The 26308-nt window shown below is 35.6% G+C and overlaps 1 protein-coding gene across 4 annotated transcripts; it reads right to left on the bottom strand.

Annotated features, from left to right (window-relative positions):
- On the bottom strand, positions 1 to 26227 carry BRD9 (bromodomain containing 9). 4 transcript variants are annotated; one of them, XM_077785489.1, is made up of 18 exons: positions 26093 to 26227; positions 25029 to 25249; positions 23303 to 23435; positions 21563 to 21623; positions 20501 to 20645; positions 18582 to 18692; positions 17659 to 17834; positions 15517 to 15645; positions 14544 to 14676; positions 12276 to 12351; positions 10891 to 10986; positions 9988 to 10120; positions 9013 to 9124; positions 7369 to 7407; positions 6881 to 6952; positions 5509 to 5611; positions 3582 to 3749; positions 1 to 2844 (listed from the first exon to the last, which is right to left on the bottom strand). In XM_077785489.1, exons 1-18 carry the CDS (start codon positions 26163 to 26165, stop codon positions 2744 to 2746), a joined length of 2082 nt encoding a protein of 693 aa, XP_077641615.1. In that variant the 5' UTR covers positions 26166 to 26227; the 3' UTR covers positions 1 to 2743. The 4 variants fall into 4 exon arrangements, with proteins under 4 accessions (XP_077641615.1, XP_077641614.1, XP_031359819.1 ...); XM_077785488.1 differs by lacking the exon at positions 15517 to 15645 and having other exon boundaries at positions 17659 to 17771; XM_031503959.2 differs by lacking the exon at positions 15517 to 15645 and having other exon boundaries at positions 17659 to 17774.
- Positions 26228 to 26308: the final 81 nt, after the last annotated feature.

The raw sequence follows: 26308 nt of genomic DNA on the forward strand, positions 1-26308 counted from the left end.
TGGGAACTCACATAGAGTTTATTGACATACAGTGCCACCTAGCTAGAAGATGTTACATATTATGTATTACAGATTTGAACAAGGCATCATCCCCCAAATGGGCCAAACAGGAAATATCTACCAAACACACTGGAAAGGAATGGTGTTTTATCTCAGATTAAATAAATAATGATATATGTTAAATAAATTCAGAGAACTAAATCAAGTTTTTCAAATTCTTAGTATTTAAATAGGACCATAAGATTAGAGGCCTTTACTGGTTAGTTCAAAGCTTTTCTGTGTATATGAACTTACTACTGCAGAGACAAGAGCAAATAAGACATGGCTTACAGAATTTTTTATCCTTTAATTGAGTAAGGAAAGGACAGGCAAATTTCTTCTTAAGGCTTTTTTTCAAATAAACCAGAATCATTTGGAAGATGCAAGAGTGTACCATTGGTACAAGCATAGGCACATACACCAACAAAGAGGAGCAAGAGATTCTCTTTTAGCCCAAGAATCAGTAAAAATGCACCATGACAAACAAATGCCTGAAAGATATTACTTTAACAACTTATTTTAAAATTTTAGCATTTTACCAGAGGCTGCAAACTCAAGAGTCCAATCTTTCTATAAAATTTAGAAGAATGAGATTTCTCAAAGAAACAAAACAAAAGAAAGCTTTTCTTGTGGCATTTAGTGAGTCTAATCACGTGTCTCAGTACATTCAGCAAACAGGTTACAAGTCAATGTCTGCCAGTACAAGCCAATGTCTTTTGAGAAGGCACCACAGCAAAAACATTATCTTTGCTTCTACAAAGAAGTTCTGTCCTAAAAGCATTTTTTTCCCTGGGGAATGCAGACAGTAGGCCTAGTGAAGGGACTGTCCAGCACCCATGGAACAGCAGCTGGAAATTGCTGTGCATAACTAACATTGCTTAAGGGCCCGATAGGCTGAATAAATAAGCAAACCTTCCTCAGGCACAAAGTGCTCTCTGGTACAGTAATGATGCAAACAACATCCAGCCTTTTATACAAACAGCTCATGGAGCCCAAAAAGGCTGATCTACAGAATTTCACAGAGTTTGAATACATTCTGCCTAAAATCCAAGGTGAAGGTATCAAATAAGATATGGTACCTTATTTCAGTTTTCAGTAGCAAACACTGCAGTTCAAACAAAAACCAGAACAAACCAGCACATTCCTCTAGAGGGGTATTTTAAACATTCTTCTGTGAAATTTTATTCAAGAGCTAAGGCAGCCAATTCAACAGCAAGTGCTTCAATAAAGATTTCCTCACCAGCTGTAACTATAATTTAAAGTCTATTCCAGAAATCAATTTATATTTACTGTATGAGAAATCAGACTTACTAGAGACCAAAAGCACTTTAGATTTAAAGCCACTTTTCAATTTAAATACTTTAGGGAAGCTGCAAACTGACACAAGGCTGTGTTTCCATGCAAATCCTTGCCAACAACACTGCTGCAATACAGCAGATCATCCATGTCACTTCCAAGAACCCATGGTCATGATGCATCAGAATGCAGGAGCAGAAATGGGGCCCAAGCACAGTGCCACACACAATCCTAACAACTCCCAGACAGAAAAACCTCACTGTGTTCCTTCTTCAGTACTCTCACTTGGAAGAAAACAATCTTCTCTATCAAGACTTTACTATCAGTTATCTGACTTCCTTCATGGTTACTAAAAACTGAGGAGGTTACTAAAACTAAAAGGGTTTTTTGTTCATAGCAACATGTGGCATGATGAAATTCATCTTCTGAAGCAGCACATTAATTCAACCCAAAACTCTTTAGTACTTCAGACTTAGTATAAGGAAGCAAACTTCTCCCTCGTATGAACAACAGATTTTCTATACATCAAAACTGATTTTCTATTTTTATTAATATTTACAAAATAATGTAAATTCCTAACATTGGTCTGCTTGCAAATAGCACTAGTACAAAACCCCTCAGTTTCAGTATTGATGTATTATAAAAGTTTTATTTTGGTATTACTGAAAAGCACACCTTATCCAGTATTTTTTTCACCCTATGAGATATACACATCATATTAAAAAATACAAGTATTATCTTTTCTTTGTGTTACATGATACAAGGTATCACAAAAACATTCATCTTTTTCAAATCCACGGTAGAAGTTTTGTAGATGAGCATTCTACTGGAACTACAAAGTTAAGTGCTCTCAGCAGTGATTAAAAAATATTTTAAAATATAGGGAAATGTTTAAAACAATTTATGCAGATTATTAGCATTTGGAGATTGAAAACACAATAATGATCCAAATTAATGCAGTTCTTTGTTCTTCCTCGGAGGTGTTCAGGTCTTAACCTGAACAGTAGAGAACAGAACAATTATCTACAGAACTAGCTGATAATTGTAATGCAAACATTTAAAGATTGTTGCCATGATTCTGGGAAAATTATCACTTTTCAGTGTCTATAAAATATAAATTTTTCTAACACATGACTTGCTGCTTTTCAGGCAAGATTCACCCACCAGTGAATAACACTCTCCCTTAACAAACAAAATGAAAGCAGATCTTGGTACATTGCTAACGACATTATGCACTAATTAGTTTGGGGTTGGGGTTTTTATACGTTTGCTTGTTTAATCCTGTATACATGATATTATACAGCAATCCTCATAGAAAAGAGGACAAAAATGCAGTTTCTGTCATGGACAAAAACTTTATAAAAACATAATACAATTAAAATACAAAATAAATATAGTACATGTCAGATTAGTTACTAGTAGCATTTGAGGTTTCTGGAGACTGAAGAAATTCATAGGGATCATGAACCATGTCTTGCTGTTCTCCAACACTCAGATGAGAGGGGCTTCCTGTTGAATGTGGGAAAATAATCAAAACTTTAAAAATACAGGAAAAAATTAAGAGAGATTTATACATATAAAAAGGATGGTTATTTCACATGTTCCTTTTAGACTTTTAAAGTAAGACAAACATCTAAATTATATTTAAACAGGAGCTTATGAAAAAGAAATCACACGATTCTTAGTAATTTAGATAAGTTTGCAATAATAATCATTATGCTATCACTCTGAGTTGAGTAATTATACAAAATGCAACTATCATCCATCCAATACCTTCCACCTTCTCAGAAATGGCACTAAATTGTTAAGCAGTACGTTATGTTATCATCCCATCTTATCACTGAATTTTACAGTTGACAATGAAATGCTGTTGTAGAATCCCACTTGTTACTTGCTGCACACAACTGTGCTGAAGTAATCATAATATGCTCCTTAGTGTAAGTAATGGCATCAAATGCAAGCACTTATAGGAATTTGCCACTGAATTATCAATTTACTTCACAATTACTTCTATCACATCTAATCAAGAAATAGGAAATTACAATTAGTAGTCTTAGCTCTGGAGGTCAAAAGTATATCTTGTTATTTATCTCTGCCAGGCATATTTAAAAATTAACACGTGATCAGTCAGCACAGTTTTATCAGAGTAGTTTTCCCACAAAGACTTATATGAACTCCAATGTAAGTTTAAACCAATTCCAAACAGAGCACAAATACTGGAACTTCTGTGACACAGCTAACTTTACCAAGATGATGTTGGTCTCTTTCGGAGGTATTGGAGAGGGAACTCAAATTGGATGACGGCCGGGATCCCACTCTGTCAGCCTGAGCTTCATGAAGGTCCTGTAGCAGTTTAGTTGTTTCATCCAGATGTAGATGGTTATCATCATGATCAAGCTCCTTTTTCACTTTTCCTAAGAGCCACCAACCAAAACCCATAATTAGCACAAGTACATTAACCCATGAACTACCAAGTTACTATAAAAAAGTTCTAAACTGAATTACCACAAGCATTGTCTATACACAAATTGCCCCAATCTTGCATTTTCCCCTCTCACTTCAAAAAAGCAACAGCTGCAGACCTGTGTAGTACTGGAGGATGAAGTAAAGTGCCACAAGGAAATGGCTGAAATTGAACTGACTCCCAGTATATAAACAACTGTAAGAGCTTAATTTGTGTCCCTTAGCTGTGAAATGCCAGATATGGACAGACTGGCCTGGGTTGGAAGGGACCTTAAAGGCCATCTCATTCCAACCCCCCTGCCATGGGCAGAGATACCTTTCACCACACCAGATTGCTCAAAGCCCCAACCAACCTGACCTTGAGCATTCCCAGGAATGGGGAACGCACAACTTCCCTTGGCAACCTGTGCCAGTGCCTTACCACCCTCACAGTAAATAACACATCTAGTTTGTGGCAAAAGATAGTCAGCAAGCAGATAATTTAAATATCTAACTCAAAATACAGTTAAACCAGAACATAACATCTATGGAGGCAAAGATATCCCCATCACAGAAGGTTCTAAGAACAGTTATCTTCTCCAGCTATATTGATTTTGTAGTAAGTAAAATTAAATTGTGAAATTGGAAAGAGCTGGACGTATGTGCCAATATATGCTACTCTTTCATATCAAGACCTAAAAAAATTTCCTCAACTTTAAACAGAAAGATAAACTCCTTCCCTACTATTTCTTAAATGTTAATTTTGCAAGAATTATGATAGGAAGTAATTTCATAAACTCTTTCTGGAAGTCAACTAATATAGCAGTATGATTATTTACAGAAAGGCCAAAGAATAAAATATAAGTAGCTTTCAGTGGTGCATGAAATTTATAGTAAGACTAATATGTCTAAACATTATCTATAAAATAGATATTTATTCATTTTTTTACTGAACTGCAATAAAATTAGAGTGAGATGGCATAATCAGAGCTTACAATTGCTTTTCAAACTGCACCTATGTGAGAAATTTGTAGAAATATTTTTTCCTTTTAAGCCTTCAATTAGTTTTGTTGTGTTTTATAATAGATAGCTTGGCCTCTTTCAAATTCAGAACTAAAAGTACCTTACAACATAAGCAAGTTGTTTGCTTGGATTATATTTTTGAAGATATTAGACCAGCTCAGCTCCCTGCAGAACTGGTAACAGTACTTGTTGTGGCAATTATAGGATAACTATCAAAAGCCTGTATTTGAAACAGTATTCAAATTCTTTCCCGCAACTGAAGATAAGGTCTATCCAGCACCAGAAGTTTCTTCTGATTTTTGTTTTGGGATATTCCAAGTAGCAATATGATCCGGTTTCACATACTTACCTAATTCCCAAGTTATTTTAAGAGACATCATATGAAGCAACATAATTTCTGAGTGAAAGCTTCACATTGATTCTTAAAATTCATATTACTATGAACACAAGAAATACAAGCATAGCTATCAAAATAGTGAGGTACAAATACTTTGTTTTCTTCAGTTGTACAGGAAAAGTTAGCTTGTATAACACATGGATGTCTCAAAAGAAAAACAGAGCAAGGTTTCGTTTATCAGCCCTAGACTTTTACCTCTGTCAAATGTATACTTATTAATACTTTTCAAACACCTTGTTTAGTCACAGCAAATCCTGCTGTCATGTTCTCTAAATGGTACAAACTAATGTCTTGTAAATTTAGTTACTTACCTAACGAACTTAACATAGAAATATCAAGAGATACATCTGAATATGGCTTCATGGAGAGAAAGTCCAAGTCAGAAGTGTTACTGTCTCCAGCAGATTCTCCAACCTATTATAACACAAGTAACAGAAAGATTACCAGGAGTGACAAGCTGTCATGTTAACTTCACAATGTGTAAGGCACAAATCCATTCTCTCAGAAGTATTATCTCAACACCTGAGACGAGCATCCATAACCATCTTGGCTAACCTACAATTCAGACAGCTCAAAAAGATTCCAGGACAGACCAGTCACATGAAGGGCCAGGAATGTGCACACAGTAGTCCAAGTCTTTTATCTCATGATCCAGGACTGCTAAAATGCAATTACACACTCGACTCATCCATGTCTCATGGTAGAACCCTAGCAGCTGGAAGTATTACCAGTGTCCCTCATCTTCTCCATATGTGAACATTGGATTTACTGAAATTTTTTGTACAGTGGGCCTCTTTCTTCACAGTATCAGCTGGAATTGGCCTCCCTAGTCTTTTTCCTATATATTTGGATAATGAAATATAGCCTATACTCTGCAACTCCCTTTCTTTCCACACCCATTGCAATATTGCTAATGTAATGGCACAAAGGAAGAAATCAGTATCACTAAGCTTCAAAACCTGTTCTAAGGGAAATCTCTGACGATGCCTGATCCAGCAGGAGAAATGAGACACTCAGGTAAACATACAACCAGATATTATCTTTCAGAAATATGAAAATGAAACCTAGCACTTACATGAAATAACCAGTCATCTTCTAAAGAAATCCACACCTTTCCACAAAACATAAGGAATATTTATAAAACTATGATTTTTTTTTTTTAGTAATATAATTAATTTTTATGTGAATAGCCATGGAATGCAGTGCATATCTTCTGTTGTCACAAATAATTTTCAAGATAAAACCAGTACCACTTGAAGACAGATTTGATTAGTAGCTGTAAAAGCATAAGATACACATTATTTACCCATACTTTCTAAAAGACATTTTCAATGGATATGGTAAAACTGATTAATATTAACGGAGCTTTTCCAATTTTACAGCAGGCTGAATCTCAAATATAGATCAGCAGATCAAGTATCTTTTTCAGTTTCCTATGTGATTTTTCTGCCTCTGAGATTTAGTTATGCATGCCGAAATAGACTGAAGAACAATAAAGCCACAAACAAAAGCAGACTGAATATCAGAGAATTATTTTTCAGTACTGCAACCTTATTCTAGGTAATGTAATTTTAATATTCTACCTCAGATTGTGCACTGAAATGAAATAATGTCTCAGAATTACTTTTTTGTTTCTGTTTTTTTCCCCTGTTGTTTCCCTCCCCTACCCCACAACCATTTTACCATAATCTGTTTGGAAGAATCCAGACAGGTATTACGCAACTTGTGTTCTTCTTTTATAAGAACTGGCAGAACCTAAAGAACAAAGAAATAATTTAGATTTTAGCATTTTATAGCTTATATTTGAACATTTGTGTAATTTACTGGTTTTCCACAAAGAGGTCCTGGTCCATCACAGAAAACTGCCACATTCTGTGATGTTTGAGTAGAACCTTAACAAAAAACTAAAGACCAGTTCTTCTCTAGGGCAATCATATACAGTCATACCAACAATTTGTAACTAACCAGGACAGCCTCTCCAGGAATAACTGAAAGCTTCTCCTTTCTCACTCCACTTATCAATCTTTTCTGTATTACCATACAGAACAGAGCCACATTAAATAAAATAAAGAACTGGAATGTTGCAGAGAACATGACTTTCTCTACTTTAAATGCCAAAACACTTTTCCTAGTTAAAAACCCCAAACAAATAGAGTATTAGCATAACTTACTTTAACTTCATCCAGTGGTTTCACTGGGATGTTTCGCCTCTGGAAGGAAAGAATACCAATAACTGCTTACATTCAACACATGAGAAAGATATCTTTCTTGCACCACTTCAAGTATATTCAAACTACACACAAAAGGAGGCTAGAGACAGCTAACTTTTTCACATATCTGTAATGCAATTTGAATGTAACAGTTGCTGTTCTTAAATAATTTAATATTATGCATTTTAACTAATCTTTGAGTCCCTTATACTATTTCTTCTGCTCATAAACTTTACATTCAAATGCAGTATCTTCATCATTACTTCAGTAACTTCTGATCACAAATCATTCAAGGTTGTACTTTCAGAGATACTAATTCTTACTCAGATGCAGCAGTATAAAATGCTCAAGCATAGAACACCAAGTATAAGATCACTGAAACACATGTAATTGTGTAAAATCAGTGTATATCCATAAATTTCACAACTAAACAGCATTTTCAAGTGTAAATAGCCATTGACCATTTGAAAGGTCCTCAGAATTTCTCACCTGGAATGACATTCATAGAAAAACATGGTAAAAGGCAAAGGCACATTTTATTTTAATGATAAATTGACTATGTTGCACACACAGATTTCTATATGTAGAAGAGTATTCAAAATATTAGGTTTTAACTTTTTTAACTAATCATTTACATTTTTTCCTGTTATATGTACCATCTTTTCCTGTAGGAAAAAAACACCCAGAAAATTCTAAAGGATCGGCAGTGTTTTTCATTCTATTGTCTCCTTATTTCCAAACACCACCCACTCTATTCCACTTCTAAGTCTGCAAAGACGTAGCATAATCTCATTTTCACCATGTCAGAAAGCCTAAGTATTTTTCATGTTCCCACCCTGCCTCCCTTTCCTTATTCTTCAATCTTTCAGAGTGTCAGCATTTTAAATAGCAGACAATTATTTCAAACTAAAGACTGTCTTTAAAATGAAGACAACATGAAATGTATCTTCAGAAATTTTGCATTTTTTTTAGCTTATTTTGTTTTGAGAATGCAAACATTCTCACTTGAACCATACATATTTCTGAGAAAACTCTGTTCTCCAATCTTAGTATGCATCTCTTCAGGAAAGTGCTTTTGGAAATAAGTTAAAAGCTTTCCCTGTAGACACACTACATGAATGTAAAAGTTAGCACTGGGGGGTAACAGACACCTGGTGCAGTGGTAATCGCTCTGTTTTTTAACTTTATTTCCATGTTCCAAATAACTAATCCTTCCATGAGAAATATATTTTGCTTTTCAATTAAGAAAAAACCCAAAACTTTAGCAAAAGGATTGCAATGTAACTCAGAAGTCCGTATGACACTGAGTGACAAAGCTGCCCAAACTCCATCCAGTTGGCTGGTCCCTGCTATGCTGCATCTCCTGTCTCCTCCCTTCTGCAGTCACATAGTGAACCACATTGGAGAACTGACCTAGCCAGAGAAAAGGATTCCTCCTTCATTGGATAATTCAGTCTCAATTTTGGTTTATGGTGGCTTGAACAGCTAAGCTTGCACTACCTAAACTGGCAGTGGAAAACAAAACATCTCACACAGCATTAAAAAGCCAATAGGTTCATTCTTATTCTGATGAATTTGTGAAACTTCAGTGCACCCAGGACATACCTGCTTTAGCTGATAAATAGTTTTGGAATGGTCACCACTAGTGATCTGGTCCAGAAGATCATCAACTACTTTCTTGCTGTAACTTCCAGCATCCTTTACAAATTCTTGTAAGCTAGCAAGAATAGAAATAAGCATTAGACTTAAGCATGGAAATTAAATAATGTCTCAATACTACTACAAGATAAGCATTACAGAAAACATTTACTTCCGTAAAAACTATTTCAACTTAAAATACTTTCCCAAATACACTGAGTTACACCTACATTTTCTTCTTCCTTTAACTCTTATCCTTCTTCAGGAAAGCAATTAAGGTCGCCAAGACATAGAGCTTTTTCTTTTACTTTAATAGTAAAGTAGATCTGCAACTTGTTTTTCACAAGTACCAGCAAATTTTGACTTGAACTATCACTGATGGTAGGGTAGTGGGTTAAAAAAAAACAAAAAACACAAAAGATAACAAGCTTGAGATTATTTCTTTTTCTCCAAGATCGATAATTTAATGATAAATGACATTTTTCTTTTCAAGTAGCATTAACTCTTTTGAAACCCACTGAAAAGCATCATTGTTTTAAAGCCACTGAAATATATTACTTGCCTTTTAAAATTATTTACTGCTGGGTTTAAACCAAAACACTAAATCTGTTGTAACCTATAATATACTGTTGTTGAAGACCCTAATAACAAGATCTATAACAACCTTGCAATGAAATAGAATAGCTTAAAAGGTCAAATGGGAAAACCCCCCAAAACTTTCCCCATCTCCAAAAATCCAAAAGCGAACAAACAACCCAAAAAAAACCCAAAAAACAAATCAAGAAGGATGAAAGCTAGCTTCAAATTTTGTAGTGATTTATTTTAAAAATAAGTTTTAGAAAAAAAATCTGGATTTGGAAGCTTTTAGTTGAGATCTAGTTTAAATTGCTTTGCAAAAAATTGCTATGAGAAGTTAGCCTTTCCTAATAAGGAAGGCCTTACCTTAAGGCACACTGGATCCCAGTTTCATCACCATATGCTGAGTATAGGAGCTCCATTTCATCTGGTTTCAAATCATGAAATATAGAGTTGTTTTGCAAGGAAGGTGCTGTATTGGCACTGGTAAGAAAGGTTACTACACAGGTAGAAGACACAACAAATGATTAGCACAAGAGTTCAAGATCACTTAGGGGAAAAAAAAAAAAAAGACTGTGCTTTCTGCAACAGATACAAAAGTGCCATGTATTTTTTCCCCCATCTGAAAGCAACAGCAGCATCTCAAGCACACTTCCAGACTCTAAAATCAGCATAACTATTTTAACCACATAAACAAACATACTACTGAAAAATCGAGTACTATGTTATCCACCCCACTCTGAGAAAAAAAAGGTTCATGGCTACATTCCCTTGTGTTGTCCTACATTTTGTATGCATTTACTTTACTGCTGGCTGCCAGTCAGATTCTAGACAGCAGATTAGAAACTATTAAAAACTGTCAATAATACAAGGAAAAAAATTCATAGTCTGCAAAATCTTTGTCATATATTGCAAAAATGCAAATGACTGGAAGTTGTTTTTCAACCGTAAGTGCAATTACTATGGAAAAACTATTTCCCCCAGAGCAAATGGACTACCATTATTGGAAAATTTATAATGTGGCTATAACACTAAGGTAAAATATTAATACATAAAATGCTAATTTAATCACGTTAAATTACGTAAAATATTCGATTTAATATAAGCTGCATTCTGCTGTTAATGGAATTATTATATATTATAAAAATAACCATGCAAACTTTCATAGTATAAGCAGGCATAAACTGAAATTATTTTATATTTATATTATTTATTAATTGCTTGAACATTTCATAAAAACAAAGTTAAAACATGGTCTTTGGTATTTACCTTTATTTCTTCGTTCATCTTTGAAGCCCAAAGTAGTGAAGCCAGGTAGTAATTTGCTTGACAGTGAACTCAGATCCACTGGGTGAGTTTCTTCCTCTAATAATTTGATTTGAAAGAAGGCTTAGAAAAGCATTTCATGTTTACAATTTATGACAAATAATTAGAATTCAGTATTTTAGAGCTGTAATTAACATAACGACTAATTATTTTTTAAACTATACATTAAGGGTAGGTATTGTAATTCAGGTTCTCCATTTGAATTTCAACCACAAGCCATAAATATGCTTCCATGTCATATTAACAAGATCTATGGCTTACTTAAGTTATTTCACTTTTAAAGTATACAGCAGCATCTGTAATTATTTAAATAGCTGATTCACAAACCTTCAAGATCCAGATATTACTAAAGTGATAAAAGCAGTCTCTTATGTCGACTAAGTTGTTGTTTGTTTATAGAAGTCCATTACCATCACTCGTTAAATTTTCAGTGGCATAATTTCAGAGGTATTAAATAACCTTTTTTTTTAGAAATAGGTAATACACATGATTGCAGCCAAAATGCTTAATTTCATTCCAGAAAAATTTACTACCAGATGAAAAAGAATTTAGCAGTCTTGCATCTCTCAATGCGATTGGTCAAAAGCATTCATATATTTATCAGCGAAATAAGAGGAAAGCTGTGAAAAAATTCTGATCTCAAAAGGTGCAGAGAAGGAAGCACTAAACCAACATGACACTCGGTACCAAAAAGCTATGGCATTTTATTCATTACAAGTTTTCAATACTTCTGCATCTTGGGCTTGAATTTAAAGCAAAGTGAAAGCATAAAACAATATAAATAACATAACAGTAACAACATAAAAAAAGAGAAACTATCAAGGAACTGAAGAAAAAAAAAATTGAGCAAAACATCAAAAACTTAAAACTGAAATTTAGCTAATGAATTAAATTAGGTAATAAAGAGGTAAAAGATTATTCTAAATTTGCATCTGCATTGCACATTTACATAGTATTGCAGCATCTTCATTCACCTTTTCTCATTATTAACACTACAGTGTACTTGCAGTAAAAGCTTGTCTTCCAACTTTATAAAGTTGTAGCAATGTGTAAGTGCTTACAAGGAAATATTTTACCTTCTCACTGTTGGCATCAGTAAAACAAAGTATCTGAAGAGTAAAAACATGGAAGGCAAACAGAAACACCTTTGGGGTACTTAGGGAAATGGTTTGGGAAATAATTAATGAAAAGAATACAATTTTTGAAAAATTAAAAACAATTTTAAAACTCATCTATACTACACAGGATCTATATCTACAGTTAAGGCTTCAAAATCTGTTAGAACATTCAAGACTAGAAATGTTTTCTTGAAAAAGTATGGCTTTTACCTTCTGCATCTGGATCAGATGAATTTACTACACTAAATAATAAAGTTCCATCTCCATTTTTTTTCAGATAACCAATCTGTGAACAGAACCAGAAAGATACAGGAGGAATCATTCAAAACTGTTCACATTCAAATAAGGAGATGCCCGTTTACAGAGAAAACTATAAAAAGCATTTTTAGTTGTATTGAGATACTGCACTTTGGTATTTCCTTTTTCATACAGAGAACCTTGGGTCACAACTAGTTAACACCACATAGCATGTGTTTCAGAACAGAAGACTTAGGAGAAGTTCATACATCATATATACAATGCCTTATTCATCTTTGTAAGTCAGATCTAAAGTTTTCACCCAAGACAAACCCAATTCCATTGTCATTAGCACGGAGCCAGCCTTTGTGACTGCAAAGTCAGAACACATTTTTTGGAAGCAGACCTGTAACTCCTATCCACAAACAAAGTCACTACTTATTTTCAAATATAGATTAAACTGCTTGTTTTCATGTCTTGCCCACAACTTTCTCTAATTAGAAGTACTTTTATTAACACTAACAAATTCTTCCAGCTGTGACAGACCTACTGAAGCAGACAAGCACAATGCTCAAGACAGATGCGAAAGACAACAGAGCACACCAAGTTCTGGAAAGTTAGAGCCAGATCTGATGCAACAAGCAAAGCTAATGTCAGAAACCAACTACACGTGAATTGAGAAAAAAAAACCCACTCTAACCTCTCAATATAAAGGGAAAATTAAAACTGTTGTCTCCTACAAAAATATTAGTAAATATTCCCAAGGAAGTGAACAACAAATCTCTACTATTTTGTTTTATATCCCCCTCCATCTGAAAAAGTTTAAAACTCTCTCCATATAGAAGGACAAAGCTAATACCGGCATACAATAAAAACGGAGGCGAGAGGCGCTGGAAAGAGAATGAACAAGAACAATATCTTTAACTGATGGCAAAAGTGAGCACTGGCTGAATTCCAAGAACATGCCAGGGTTACCAAGATTCAGTGGGACATGCAGTGGGGCTGTCAAGCTCACTTAACAGCCTTAGCAACTAAGAGCTGCACACCTTGAGAAACTTCCTTGAACAGTGCAAAACTGACTGCATCAATCAACAATATTGCTTTGAAGAGATTTAAAAAGCAACTCTTACTTTGGAGGTTTCAAATAGCCTTCAATTCTAGTAAGTCTTCTCATTATCCAAAGAAACAGAAATGCATTGAAAGTAAGCCTTCACCCAACTACTCTTTGCAATTTTATTTCATAATCCAGTTGAGCCTAAATTGACTGCATAATCAGGGCCACTGCCCAAGAAATGGACATTTAAGTTTGAAGACACAACACCACTTTTGCTTCAAAGTAAAGTTTCTTCTGCAATAGTTTTAAAGAGGTGGAAAGTGCAGGATGCAGACACATCCTGATTCATTTCTGACTGCAGTGACCACTAGAGTGATAGATGAGAAATGGGAGCAAAGGTGGGAATAAGTCTCCATAAAATTCAAGGGAAATAGACTAAATGTATCTCAGTACAGACCTGTAGCGAATGCCTGGAGCATTCATTCCAATCCTAGCATAAGGAAATGAAGGAATGTGCCACTATCATTACAACTAAAAAAATTGATCCTCCAGAAAGAACTGCACCCACAGCACCACCAAGCTTGTCCTTGGAAGAGCACAAAACTCAAATACATGGAATAACATCAGCATCACATTCAGGACTGTAAAACTTGCTATCTAAACCTAGTCAATAAAAGATCTTTGTATTTGGTACTCACACTACTACTTCTAAATACAAAACTGTAAGAGTTTACAGACTCTCCTCATTAAAAACAGTAATTCAACACTAAAAATATGTTAATTCCTTGGGTGGAGCGAGGGGCAGGGAGAGAGGGGGAATCCTAATAGCCCTTCAACCTATGACATAGTTTGCATTTTCTGAGGTTGCAACAATAACAGAAGTGTGATGTTATTTTAATCACTTTCAATGCTAAGGGCTGCAATTCAAGATCGAACGTTTCACTGTTTCCTGCAAGTGAATTTCCAAAGATGCTCAACATACAATAGAACCCAAGATTCAATTAGGAGCCCATACAGTGGCTCTCAGTGGCAACTAAATGATAGACAACAGCAGTATCGGTATGCCACACAGAACACACATCCCAGATGTTCCAGTCCCAAGAAGTCTAAGACTAAAGCCTGTTTCCTAACATGAAACAAAGCATTCAATAGTCAGGCACAAACTGGAAGCGCCATGTGCAGTAGACCTTGCTATTGGGTAGGTATCGATTGATCCTATCCCGAGCTTCATCTGCTGCATGTTCCACTAGTGCAAGGACATGTTCTTCAGCAGTGCTGTCTGTCAGGCTGCACGCGTTCCCCTCAGGTTCAAAAATGCAGCTAAAAAAGAGAAGAAGAGGAGCTGTAGCAATTAAAACCTAAAAACAGAGGGCTCAATTCTGGCTTTGCTTAATAGAACAATCAGTCCCACTCTTCTCCCAGTGTCAGTCTACTTCAGCATTTAAGTGGAATTATAATCATATAATCATTATAATCATATTATGAAGTTTTGCAACAGAAGCTGCAAACTACCAAACTACTAACTTCAAAAATTTGTTTCTGTATCCTGATGAAAATGAAGTATAAAATGAAGTACAAAACAGAGATTAGGATCAAAACTGGCATTAATACAAGGTGAATGCTGTATGCATCCTTAGTCTCTCACATTCACATATATGCTATTTTCCAAAATTACAAACAGGAAGATGCAGAAAATAAATTAAGTAAAGAGGGATAGAAACTGTTGCTTATCAGAAAAAAAACCCAACAGGCTGCATTTATGATGATTATGTCATATAGCTGCTTGCAGAAGTAGGACACAACTCCCAGTCTAAAAGGGAGTCCTTTAATTCCTATGGTTTTAGTATTGGCAATTAACATTCCTAATCTGTATCAATCACACAACTGCTTGTACCTAAAATTATAGAATTGAACATTTATCTTTCAGTAGATCCCTTTGCATTAAAGCTCCAAACCAATAAAATCATAGCAAATAAGCATATCCAAGGATGGAACAGGACACAGCTATCACATAAAATCAAAAAAAGGCAGTATCATAAAGACAAATGTGAGGATATCATAGAATATGGAAGTCTTCATTATATTTTATATATAAAATAAATGTTGTGCATCAAAGTATTTCAGGGCATTATATGGACATTAGACACTAGGGCCAAACACCTTAGATACTGGGTAGAGCATCTCCTCACACCACATCCATTTCTCTCTCCTGGATTATCTTCTTCCATTTGCTTAGCTAAGAATTTCTCTCTGTATAGAGATTCAGATCCGATACACAAGTAAGTTTTGCTATTAAAGACAATAAAAAGATCACAGGATCATACTATTATGAGACAAACGTGTTATATACTATTTTGTTTCATTGAAAAGTTAAGAAATGGTGTACACAGCAGGAAACTCCTCAACAACTGGCACTTTCTATCACACACTACAGAGTATTTAAAGGACAAGAATTTTGAGAGAATGTTCAGAAAACTGCAACATCCTAAACAAAATTTTCAAAAACTACTTAAACATTAGGATGTTCAAGTGATCAAGTCACTTCTTGCTTTATATAGAGGTCTAAGCTGCTTTAACATTCTGTAAACACTGATTTCAACTCCTCTGTCACCATGAAATATGAAGGCAAAAATAACTGCTATTAGGTTTAAGACCCTCTAAGGGTCTTATTGTTCATTAAAAAATACAGTATCAATCCTACAGATGCAAAATTACACATATTTAAAAGTTCAAGTCACTTTCGAAAAAAAATAAATTTATTTCAGCTATTAAAGTTACATAAATATTGAGAAGAACAGAAAAGGTAAATTTATACTACAACTGATTGCTGATAAACTGGTACCAGGACAAAATTAAAGGTCATAATTTTTAACTGTCTGATATGTACGTTAAGGTAGACAATAAAGACAGAGCTGCGCTCTATGGTTTGGCAGTCTCAATTTCTTGCTCTGTGACAAAGAACAAAGTTATTCCTGTGGCAGAGTTTATGCAAGAATTAATGCTGGACACCACACAAACCAAATTACTGTGTCTTCTAAAAAAATAGAAACAATCAAAAAACCAAAGTACCTCCCCCTCAAGACTTGTTTACAAAGAGGTGCTTTGAGTTGGTTTCCATCCACAATCCATTAAACAAAGTACAAATTACACTTTCTCAATTCTCTATGATACAGCAACAGATTAGTTGTTGTATGCTATCATTAGAATAGCTTCCACCACAGATAATTACTGGTTAAAATTATTTTTGAAGATACATGTTGCAGTCTTCTATTTCCAAAAAAACCCTAAATTAGAATACTACTTCTTCCATCAGCACTAAGGATTACAAAAATGCTGAAAGTGTAAAAAATCAAAAGTGGCTGATGAGCACACTAAAGTTCACTTAAAAAAAATGGAAACAAGGTATATTTCACTTTTTTTTACTTTGAAGATTTAAAAAGAAACTGCAGAACATGTCTACATGATTGGGTTATTTACAACATGACCACTGATGCTCTGTTGCAATATTTTTTCCCATAAAATTCCAGCTGATATAATGTTTTACAATTTAAATTCAATCTATCTTTGGATGCCTATGCAAGTACACTGAATAATATAAGTTGCTTGTATATCGTGGTTTCTGCTAAAATCTCATAAAATTAATTGCCTAAATTCAGATTTTCAAAAAATATATTAACATTAGATTCTAGCTATAAAAATATGAATTTGTGACATGGGTCTACCTATTAGCTGGAGGATTACTATTGCACTAGCAATGTATTTTACCAAGGAGTTTAATAAGATTCCACTGGGAAGATGTTATCATCTGCTCCAGAAATAATCTCCTGTATTTTCATAAGCTGTAAGACAAGGTTAAAATTTTTTAAAAAATCACTCGCTGATCTGCCCTCCTGGGAAGAACCTCTTACATTTTGATGGACTGCTTTAGGAAAGGAAAAAAAAGGACAAAATGCAAAAGGTATGTGTAGCTATATCCAAAATAAAATAACATTTTAAACCATCATGAGAAGACATCACTCATTATTTAATACAGATATAAATAAGAATGAAAATATCTCTATAGAGATTAATTTTAAGCGTTTGAATGAAAATGCAGTCATCTTTTGAATTGTTTGCTCCAAGTTAGGAATCACTGGGTTATTAAACAAGTTCCATAAATAAACAAATAAAATAAAATAAAATTGCCCATTTATCCTATGGACCTCAAGGAAAAAATGCTGAGTTTTTTCCTCAGTTCTTTGCTGCTGTGTAATACTACAAAAGCTGCAACAAGCCAGTAAGCATGCCCATTAAAACCTTTACCTAATAACTTCTTTATTTTGCTTTTTGGATTTCTTGGTAGTCTCTGCTTGTACAGGAACAACTTCAGGAATTGGTTCTTCAACTGCTGTGTCTTCATCGCCCAAAAGAGCTGCCTGCTGAGAAAAATCCATGTCCTGCATAAACGACATGCTGCGCTTCAAAGCTAACAGCCGTTCCTAGAATCAGAAAGGACAGAGCGGCAGGGACTTAACCTTTCCCTCATAGCCAAGATGCTATGATAATGGGATGGGATGGGAATGGCCATGGCCTTATTTTGTTCTTAATGTCTCGTTTCCAATGGCGATGCAACATGATTTGGTCATGGCAGCATGGCATCAGAATTTCTGCAGCCCAGCTATCAAGAGAGAAACAAACAAACAAACAAACTGCATATGCAAAAACAACTATTTGACACAAAACTTACCATCACTGTAACACATGCACACACACACATGCGCGCTCACAGAGCAGCTCACAAAGAAACCTTCATTTGACAAGCCAACAATTGTACCTGAGTAAAAAGTATTTGTGATACTTCTGGAAACTTCCCAACACCCAACACCTTCAAAAAAGTACTGCTTTCTTGTTTACACAGAAGTAAAACTTAAATGAGATCTTGTTTCCAAAGTTTCAGCCAGAAGCAGGATTTTATGGCAGAGTTTGATATTATGTGGATTTTAACTGCTTCCACTGAAAGAAGCTCTTACAGACTTCAGTGGTGCAGGCAAGGTTGAGAAACAAGCAAAAATTACTAGGTTATAACAAAAATGCTGTCAAGCCCTTAAATACAGCAGCACTAAAGGGCACTGCTGTAATTCATCACAGATGGATACAACAACATTCACTATTGTTACTTTGTTCCTTTTAAGTCTGGTAACATAAAAAACCCCAAAGTTTCTTTTTGTTTTTAATAGGTCTCTTACTTTGCTCATCATCTTAAAGCCTGTGTGCAGTATCTTCTTGGCTAGCTTGTAGTAAACAGTATCTGGTCTGTTGTACGTCATTGCATTATCACACATCAGTTTAAAATCTGCCTGTAAAATACAAAACAAAAGAACTGTAAACATTTCAGGTTCTTTGTTAAATGACTGCAAGATACCACTCCATCTTGACAGCTCTTTGAAGAACCCAGTAATATTCTAGCAGTAGGCTCATGAACACAAGCCAAAAGCAGAATTGCAAAGGTTTGAGCCTCTTCTACCTCTCCAAGATGCTCAGTTTCCTTTGGAACTGGCTTTTGGTTATAAAAAACACTCTTTCCTGAAGGCCAAAGTAGTATCTTCTCCTTAACTTAAGTGGATGAAAAGGGCTAAACGGACCAAACACTGTACTGAGCTACCAAGGTAACTTTCTACAGCATTACAAGCCCTTTGCCCTCAATTACCAAGACCATCACAAAGACAGAAACTGAGAAGGTGACCGACCAAACTAAAGTGCTGCAGAAACAGCCAGTGTTTTGCTTGCCCAGCTTTGAAGCAGACCCTTTTTTTTCTGAAGCAAAATGAGTGCTCTGCAGTAATTGCCCCTCTTTTAAATGCAGGACAGTGCTTTCAGACTATTCTCTTAGACAGATTATTTATTCTTTTGTGACTAGCCTCAACAAGTTATGTCAGACAGGTAACTTTTGAGCAGACTTTGTTTCAGAAGTTAAAAACCTACAAACTTCATTTCTGTATTAAGGTTATGGCTTATAGTTCTGTGCAATTAGGTACCCTCATGTATCTATAAAGGGAGTCCAATTCCTTTTTTGCTCTAACATGGGCAGACTCTAAAGAATCTTTTATCACTCCTCCACCTACTAGCAGAAGCTAAATCCTTGAGGAAAGAACTAGTAAAAAATACTGCAATTTTTTTTTTTAGGTTTCTATCCCATTAGTTTCAATACTGCAACCTTGCCTGTAACTCAACAGTCACAGAGCTCCCACTCAAACTTCCTTTTTAAGCTGTTGAATAAGACAATCCAGCAAGACAGAATTTAGAAACCTTAAGGCATTGCTGATGGCAATGCTATCATGAATCCTTTCTCACTATTTCCTATAAATCTCTACAGCATATTTAACAAAACAGAGTAATAATCTTTGTCAAGGCATCTGTAAGAAATGTAAACCATTCTTTTCTCACCTTGCTGACCTTTCAAAAAAAGAGATCAACCCTGAGAAACAAGCCAATGCTCTCCTGCCGAGGTTACCATCATATCAACATCAGTCTAGGAAAAAGCAATTCCAAAAGCTGCTAATAATTCATGACTTTCATAAATCAGTTAAGGAAAACTCTCCTTCAGGAGCTAGCAATACTATGAAAACATTTCTTACAGCACTGTCTGTAAAACCATGATGTATCTAATTAATTATTACAGCAATAACAATACAATTAATAACCAAGTTAAGCTGCAAATAAACTTGACAAGTAAGTTTCTGCCAGAAGACAATTCCAAATGAAGTTATGCGAAAACCAGGATAATTAAAGATAAAAAATATGTACTTATTATTTACTCATATACAAGACGCTTCAGTATATCCACAGGTTTCTTACAGACAAGTCCAAATGACATTTATATCAATCTAACAAGGTCTACATTAAAAAACGGACAAAAAAAAGAGCTCAGGGGCTTAATTCTTTGTGCTAGTCTTACTCCTGTTGAAGTTTAGCAGCATAAATTCCACAGGACTTATGCTAGTAAGTAGTAGAATCTGACAGATAATTTGGAACAAACTGAATAGACAAAAGTGCTCAGTTCTGGAAAAAAATGAGCATTAATTAATGTAACAAAGACTTCCACACATGAAAAAAAAAATTTTAGTTTCTTACTAGTTGTGAAATATCTAAATCTTTATTAATTCACCTTGAATTCAGTGACTGATTTGTATTCATTCGCTGCAATTTTTTCCTTCATCGTACCAAAATCCATAGGGTGTTTTATTATCATGGAATATCCAGGAGCAATGGCATCCGTGACTGGAAAAGCAAAAAACCCATGAGGATCTTTCCTAAAAATAAAAACAATAAATTTAGATTTACAGCAGCAAACAAAATGATTCCTGTTTTTGCATCACATTTATAACACAACAGTACTACTAAAAAAAACCACAAAAAACATTCTCATAAAATAAATGCATGTTTGAAAATTTCCTGATAAAGGAGAGCACTCTGATTTCACATATGTAGACTTATTTCAAAAAGAAATTTTTGAAAATTTTCATTAAAATGTCTTTCAATTCAATGATCAAATGATCAATTCAAGCTAGTTCTTGTATTTCTTAATTCTTGTATGTTTTCTGTGTCTCTACACTCCAACTTTGTCTTTTGACTTCATTGAGGAAAAAAGCTCAATTCTTCTTGTTCACTATGTCCTCTAAAAATAAATACAATGTTCAACTTTTTAAAATTAGTTCCAAATTCAGCTTATTGCTACAAAATAAAAAAGGATTTTTTTTTTAAACATGAGCTGCAGGTTTAAGAAAAAAATAAAATAAAAAGCCTCTCCCAATTTAGAAGATTATCAAGTAACCAGGTCTAAATTTGCTTTGTATCTGACAGTGGACACTGAATAAAACAAAATTTAAGTAAAAGAGTCCAATCTTCTAAAGTATTGTAGAGTTATAACTGGCTTTTAATCCCTAAACTAAGTCATTAATATTTAATAAATTTATAATAGCAATGTATAATCTGCCCAAAACACTTATTTTCCTGCCCAGTGCTAGAACTGCAAACTAGATAATAATTATCCTCAACTTATCTTTAAAAACAACCAGGTCTGACATGGTTGCAAAGGTTAACAAATCTCTTAGTCAGTCGCCAGGCACTACTCTCAAACAGAATACCAGGATATGAAGTTGCCAGGTAACACATATAGATACGCATCAGACACAGCCAACACAGCTGAAGATACAAAAACGTTTACTACCTTTGAAGCTGGCGAAGGAAGTGTTCCAGTAATTGCTGGATTGGTGTGCTCTCATTTTCAGCTGCATTTTGAGATGAAAACCCCGATAAGTGCAATGAAACCACATATGCGTATATTTTTTAATTTAAAAATATAAGTACCAGAGAGAAAATCTTACTATAAATACAGCTTGTACTGATCTGAAGCTGATGTATGAACATGGATTTCAAAGCAGAAGCACATCAGATATCTAAGCACACAGTACCTATTTCTTCTTCCTTTATTTTCTGGGCTTCTTTTCTTATCACATTAAAGCCTAGTACCCATTAAGTCAGATGTAGTGCTAAGTTTAGCAGCTCTAAGAATATGTATCAATAAGATTAAAACAATTATGTTATATATTTTTGCAGAAAAAGTGAAACTTTGTTGCTCAAATACTGCAGTTGGGAAATCCATATTCTTACAACATGTTTGCTGTGCAATTTTCATGGTTTCTTCACCATAAACCCCATGCAATTCTCTAAACCTTTCAATCACAGAGTGACAAACAGATACAGATTTACTGGCAAGAGAGGTAACAATTACAATTTCACTTCCTGTACAGATCACACAAGAAACACTACATGTTAATTACCTGTTACTTCAGAGAGACTGGCTTTAAGTGATGTTTGAAACATTAATGAAGCATCAATAATTGAAAATCCAACTATCCATGATAGAGGAAAGACGTTTCCTTTCTTAAACAGAATGGGTCAGGTAATTTATATGCTTTCCAATACCATTTTACAACCAGATGAAAAGAGAATAATGGAAATAGTTTTTATCTTGTCAGTTTTTAAGGCTCCTGACTATTCAGAGACATAAAACTCTGACCTGAAAATTTCAGTTACCTTGACAGCTGATGGCCACTATTCCTCAATTTAATGTGTGGTCACAATTATAAAATTCCTTGGGATTACCTGACTAGTCAAAGGGCAGTATTCCAAAGACAAGACTCACAATATTCCTAAAGACACTACTTTTTTGCTACTAGGTCCCATTTTCAGACTTATGTATAACAGAGATCTTGATGTAATTGAAAATTCTCTCAAATAAAGGTTTCCACTGAGTAATGCTGAGTTTTAATTATCAAGCAATGGCTACAGGTAGAAAAAACAAGGCAAAATATAAAAGGATTAAACATGCAGAAGATGCACATACAACTGACAAATATTTTGGTTTGGTGATAAGAACTTAAGAAGATTTGTAAATGAAAAACAGGGGTGGTATGTGGTGTCTACAGTCTTTAGAGATACACTGTCACAACTTCCTTTCCATGAGAATAGAGATACTAAAACTCCACATAGGTTAGAAAACAAAAAAATATGGTAACACCTAAGAAGTCTCCATGAGAGTTTCTTCCCTTGAACTACATGAAACTTAGTTTCAGACATTCTGATCACTACATTATAAATGCTAAGGAGAAGGAATTAGGGGACCACTATGTGCAATAATACTTTTATAATGAGGTTTATCCTGCCAAGGAACAGAGGCCAGAGACAGATGTCCTTGGCAACATCAGTCACCTGAAAACAAACCTACTAAAACATGGAAGCACCAAGAGGAATATTAACTTTTCAGACAGCAGAAAGTTCTGGATGTTGGAAAAAGTAAAGTCCCTATATTTCAGTAAATCTTCATTAAAATTTTACCTTTGACAAAAGCTTTGTTTTGTGTGCTTTTAAAAAGAACAAAAATAATTTAATCTTTCACACTGTTTACCTGGCTGAGTTCTGCATGCTCTGACAGGACGATCTGGAGGAGGTTCAACCTCCACCTTTTTCCCAGGATCAAAGTCATCAGTTTCTCCTTCCGTATCACACTGTTCCTTCTCCCTTTTCCTCTTTTTTTCTTCCTAGGACAGCAGAGAAGACATATTTTAAAGGGATGTATTTGAACTGTGCAATCCCACACATCAAAAGGTAAGAAACAATTATGGTTTTAATTTGGAATACTCATTCAATATCCAATCACAATACAGTTTAAACAATACTGCATACACTTTCACTATCACTTTTTCAATTTTTTTCTCCAATTAAAACTGTTCATCTTTTGCTGCTTTGTATTTGATACAGTATTGTTCTATCATTCCCGCATGTTAATTGAAAAGATGAATTCTGAAGCTATTTATATGTAAAACTGCACAATAATAACCTAGACCATAGAGCAAAGAAAGCTAATTTACTATTGAGTACAGATCAATCTGTGGCTCCACTCTCAGTGATGTATTTTTGTTGTTTGTCACATTAAACAGAAATGAGTAAAGCATGCGACAACCCAGCCAACAAAAGAACCATAAGAAAACAGTGGTGGCAATTAATGATTTCTTTCCGAGTTTCAAAGCAAAGACACACCTAAGTCATTCCTGAAATCCCACAATAACTATCCATATTTGCACAGAAAAGCACACTTTCATTAACCTTCCTTAGCCTACAGTTTATTACTTAACTATCCATTAGCTTATTTTGAATGTATTAATCATGAAGTTCTAGGGAAAAAAATCCAAACACAACTCAGTAAAGGCAATTGATACTTCAAAATCATGTATGAAAGACAGCTGGTTTTGCTACATTTCAAGTCCCAGCCTGAAACACCTGTACTAATTGTGCACTGTCTGTGCTGTATTCAAGAGCTTCTGAACGATCCTATGAGATCTGTCACTTCCAGATGATTTTTTTGTTACGCTTGTATTATTTGGAATTATTAGATGTTAGCAACAAATACGCACAAAGTAGCACCAAAAAAAAACCCTGTCACACAAGAATAGTAAAACTACATGACAGGAAAGAATTAAAAAAAGCAGAAAGGTCAGAGAACCATTACTACGCAAAAGAAGTTATCTTAAAATTGAATTGCACAAGTAACTGTGCCGTGAATGCCTCACTGCTGATTTTAATCAAACTCCCCAGTGTTCAACACAGACAACTAAGGTGACCACCCTACTTGCTACTAACAAATTGACAAAGCCCAGCACACAGGTTATTCCAAGAACTAAAGATGTAATGTACCACAGTACTCAACAGTTCAGAAGCTGTTTTGAATAAGCATATCAATTCAATGTCCAGTAACTTGGCCTATATCCAAAATGTTATAACAGCCTGGATTTGAAAAGCTGAAAATATTCTCCCTAAAATGGTAGCAAAACATGTTTGTGACCAGGCAAAAATACAAAAGAACCAACTGAAAAACAGAAGCATACACTCAAGGTAAATAAATAAGGAAAATAAAATGTAAAAGAAGGAAGCTTTGTTCATAGAATCATCACACAAGGTATCTCCTTTAAATGGCAAAAGTACACTCACACCCAAAGGTTTTCTACATTTCTGAAGTGCTATCTCCAAACAATAAGCTTGTTCTAAGTGATTTAAACAAAGTTCTGCACCAGGTTTTAAACCTGATAAGCAAGCATGAAGGCTGGTGTATTTGAATTCTAAAAACCACAGCTTACCTTTCTCTTTCTTCTTTCCTCATCATCTAGATGCTTTTCTTTTTCCTTCTCTGACTTTTTCTTCTTTTTTTTCTTCTTTTCTTTATGTCGTTCTCGCTCATGATCTGATCGATCATCATAGTAACTAGAGTCATGCCCTGACCCAGAGAGTTCAGTGACTTCATTACCTCCAACTTTAAGAACCAGCTTTAAGGGTTTTTCCAAAGGCTTGTCCACGTAATCTAAATTAAAAAATAATAATAATAAATGCACAGGGAGCTAACAGCACACAGCAATTACAGAATCAGTCTCAATTAGGTCAGAAAAAAGCACTGAGATTAAGTCCAATCTGTGACCAACCACTACATGTCAACTAGATCATGGCACTAAGTGTCACATTCAATCTTTTCCTAAGCATCTCTAGGGACAGTAACTCCAGCACCACCCGGGCAGCCCGTCCTAATACATAATCACCCTTTTTTTAAAGCAATTCTTTCCCAATGTCCAACCTGAAGTTCCCCTAGTGCACCTTGAGGCCATGTCCTCTCGTCCTGCCGTGGTTGCCCGGAGAAGACTGACCCCCACCTGGCTGCACCCTCTTTTCAGGCAGCTGCAGTGACAAGGCCCCACCCTGAGCCTCCTTTTCTCCGGGCTAAACAAGCCTAGCTCCAAAGCTTCTTCTAGAACTATTGTTTATAAGATTTCGCTGCAAATCAAAAATATACACTATACGTTTGAAAAGAAAAACAATAGCTAAGACTAACAAATCCAAGCTAACAAACAGGCGTTCTGCACGTCTTACGTTGTGATGCTCCACAAACCTGCAAGACATAAGACGTCGCAAGGTGCCCAGAGCAAGCTGAAATTAAGCATCGTCCAAGCACCGCAGCGACCGGATCCCCGCAGGAGCAGCCGTGGGCAGCACGGGGACGCTCCGGCTCACACCGCACCGCCCGCCGCGGACTCCCCGCGGCGCCCCGCGGCCGGCAGCTCCGGCACTCGGAGCGGTCTCCGCGGGGCCCCCGCCCGCGCCGGGGGAAGGGGCGGGCGCGTCCCCGGTACAAAGAAGCCCCTCAGGCCCTTACCGCTGTAGGCGGCGGCGGAGGTCGAGCGCCATTCTGCCTTCTCGGCTTTGTGCTTCTTGTGCTTCTTGCCCATGGTGGAGCGCAGCCGGCCCCGCCGGAAGCGCTGTGGCGGGCCCCGCCTCCGCGGAGGAAGATCCGGGTGAGGGGCCGCCCCTGCCTCGCCCAGCGCGCCCTTTACAAACCGGGGCTGCCGCCGCGGCTGCCCGCTGCCTCAGG

This window comes from Lonchura striata, chromosome 1, assembly GCF_046129695.1.
Source record: "Lonchura striata isolate bLonStr1 chromosome 1, bLonStr1.mat, whole genome shotgun sequence".
NCBI classification, from domain to species: domain Eukaryota; kingdom Metazoa; phylum Chordata; class Aves; order Passeriformes; family Estrildidae; genus Lonchura; species Lonchura striata.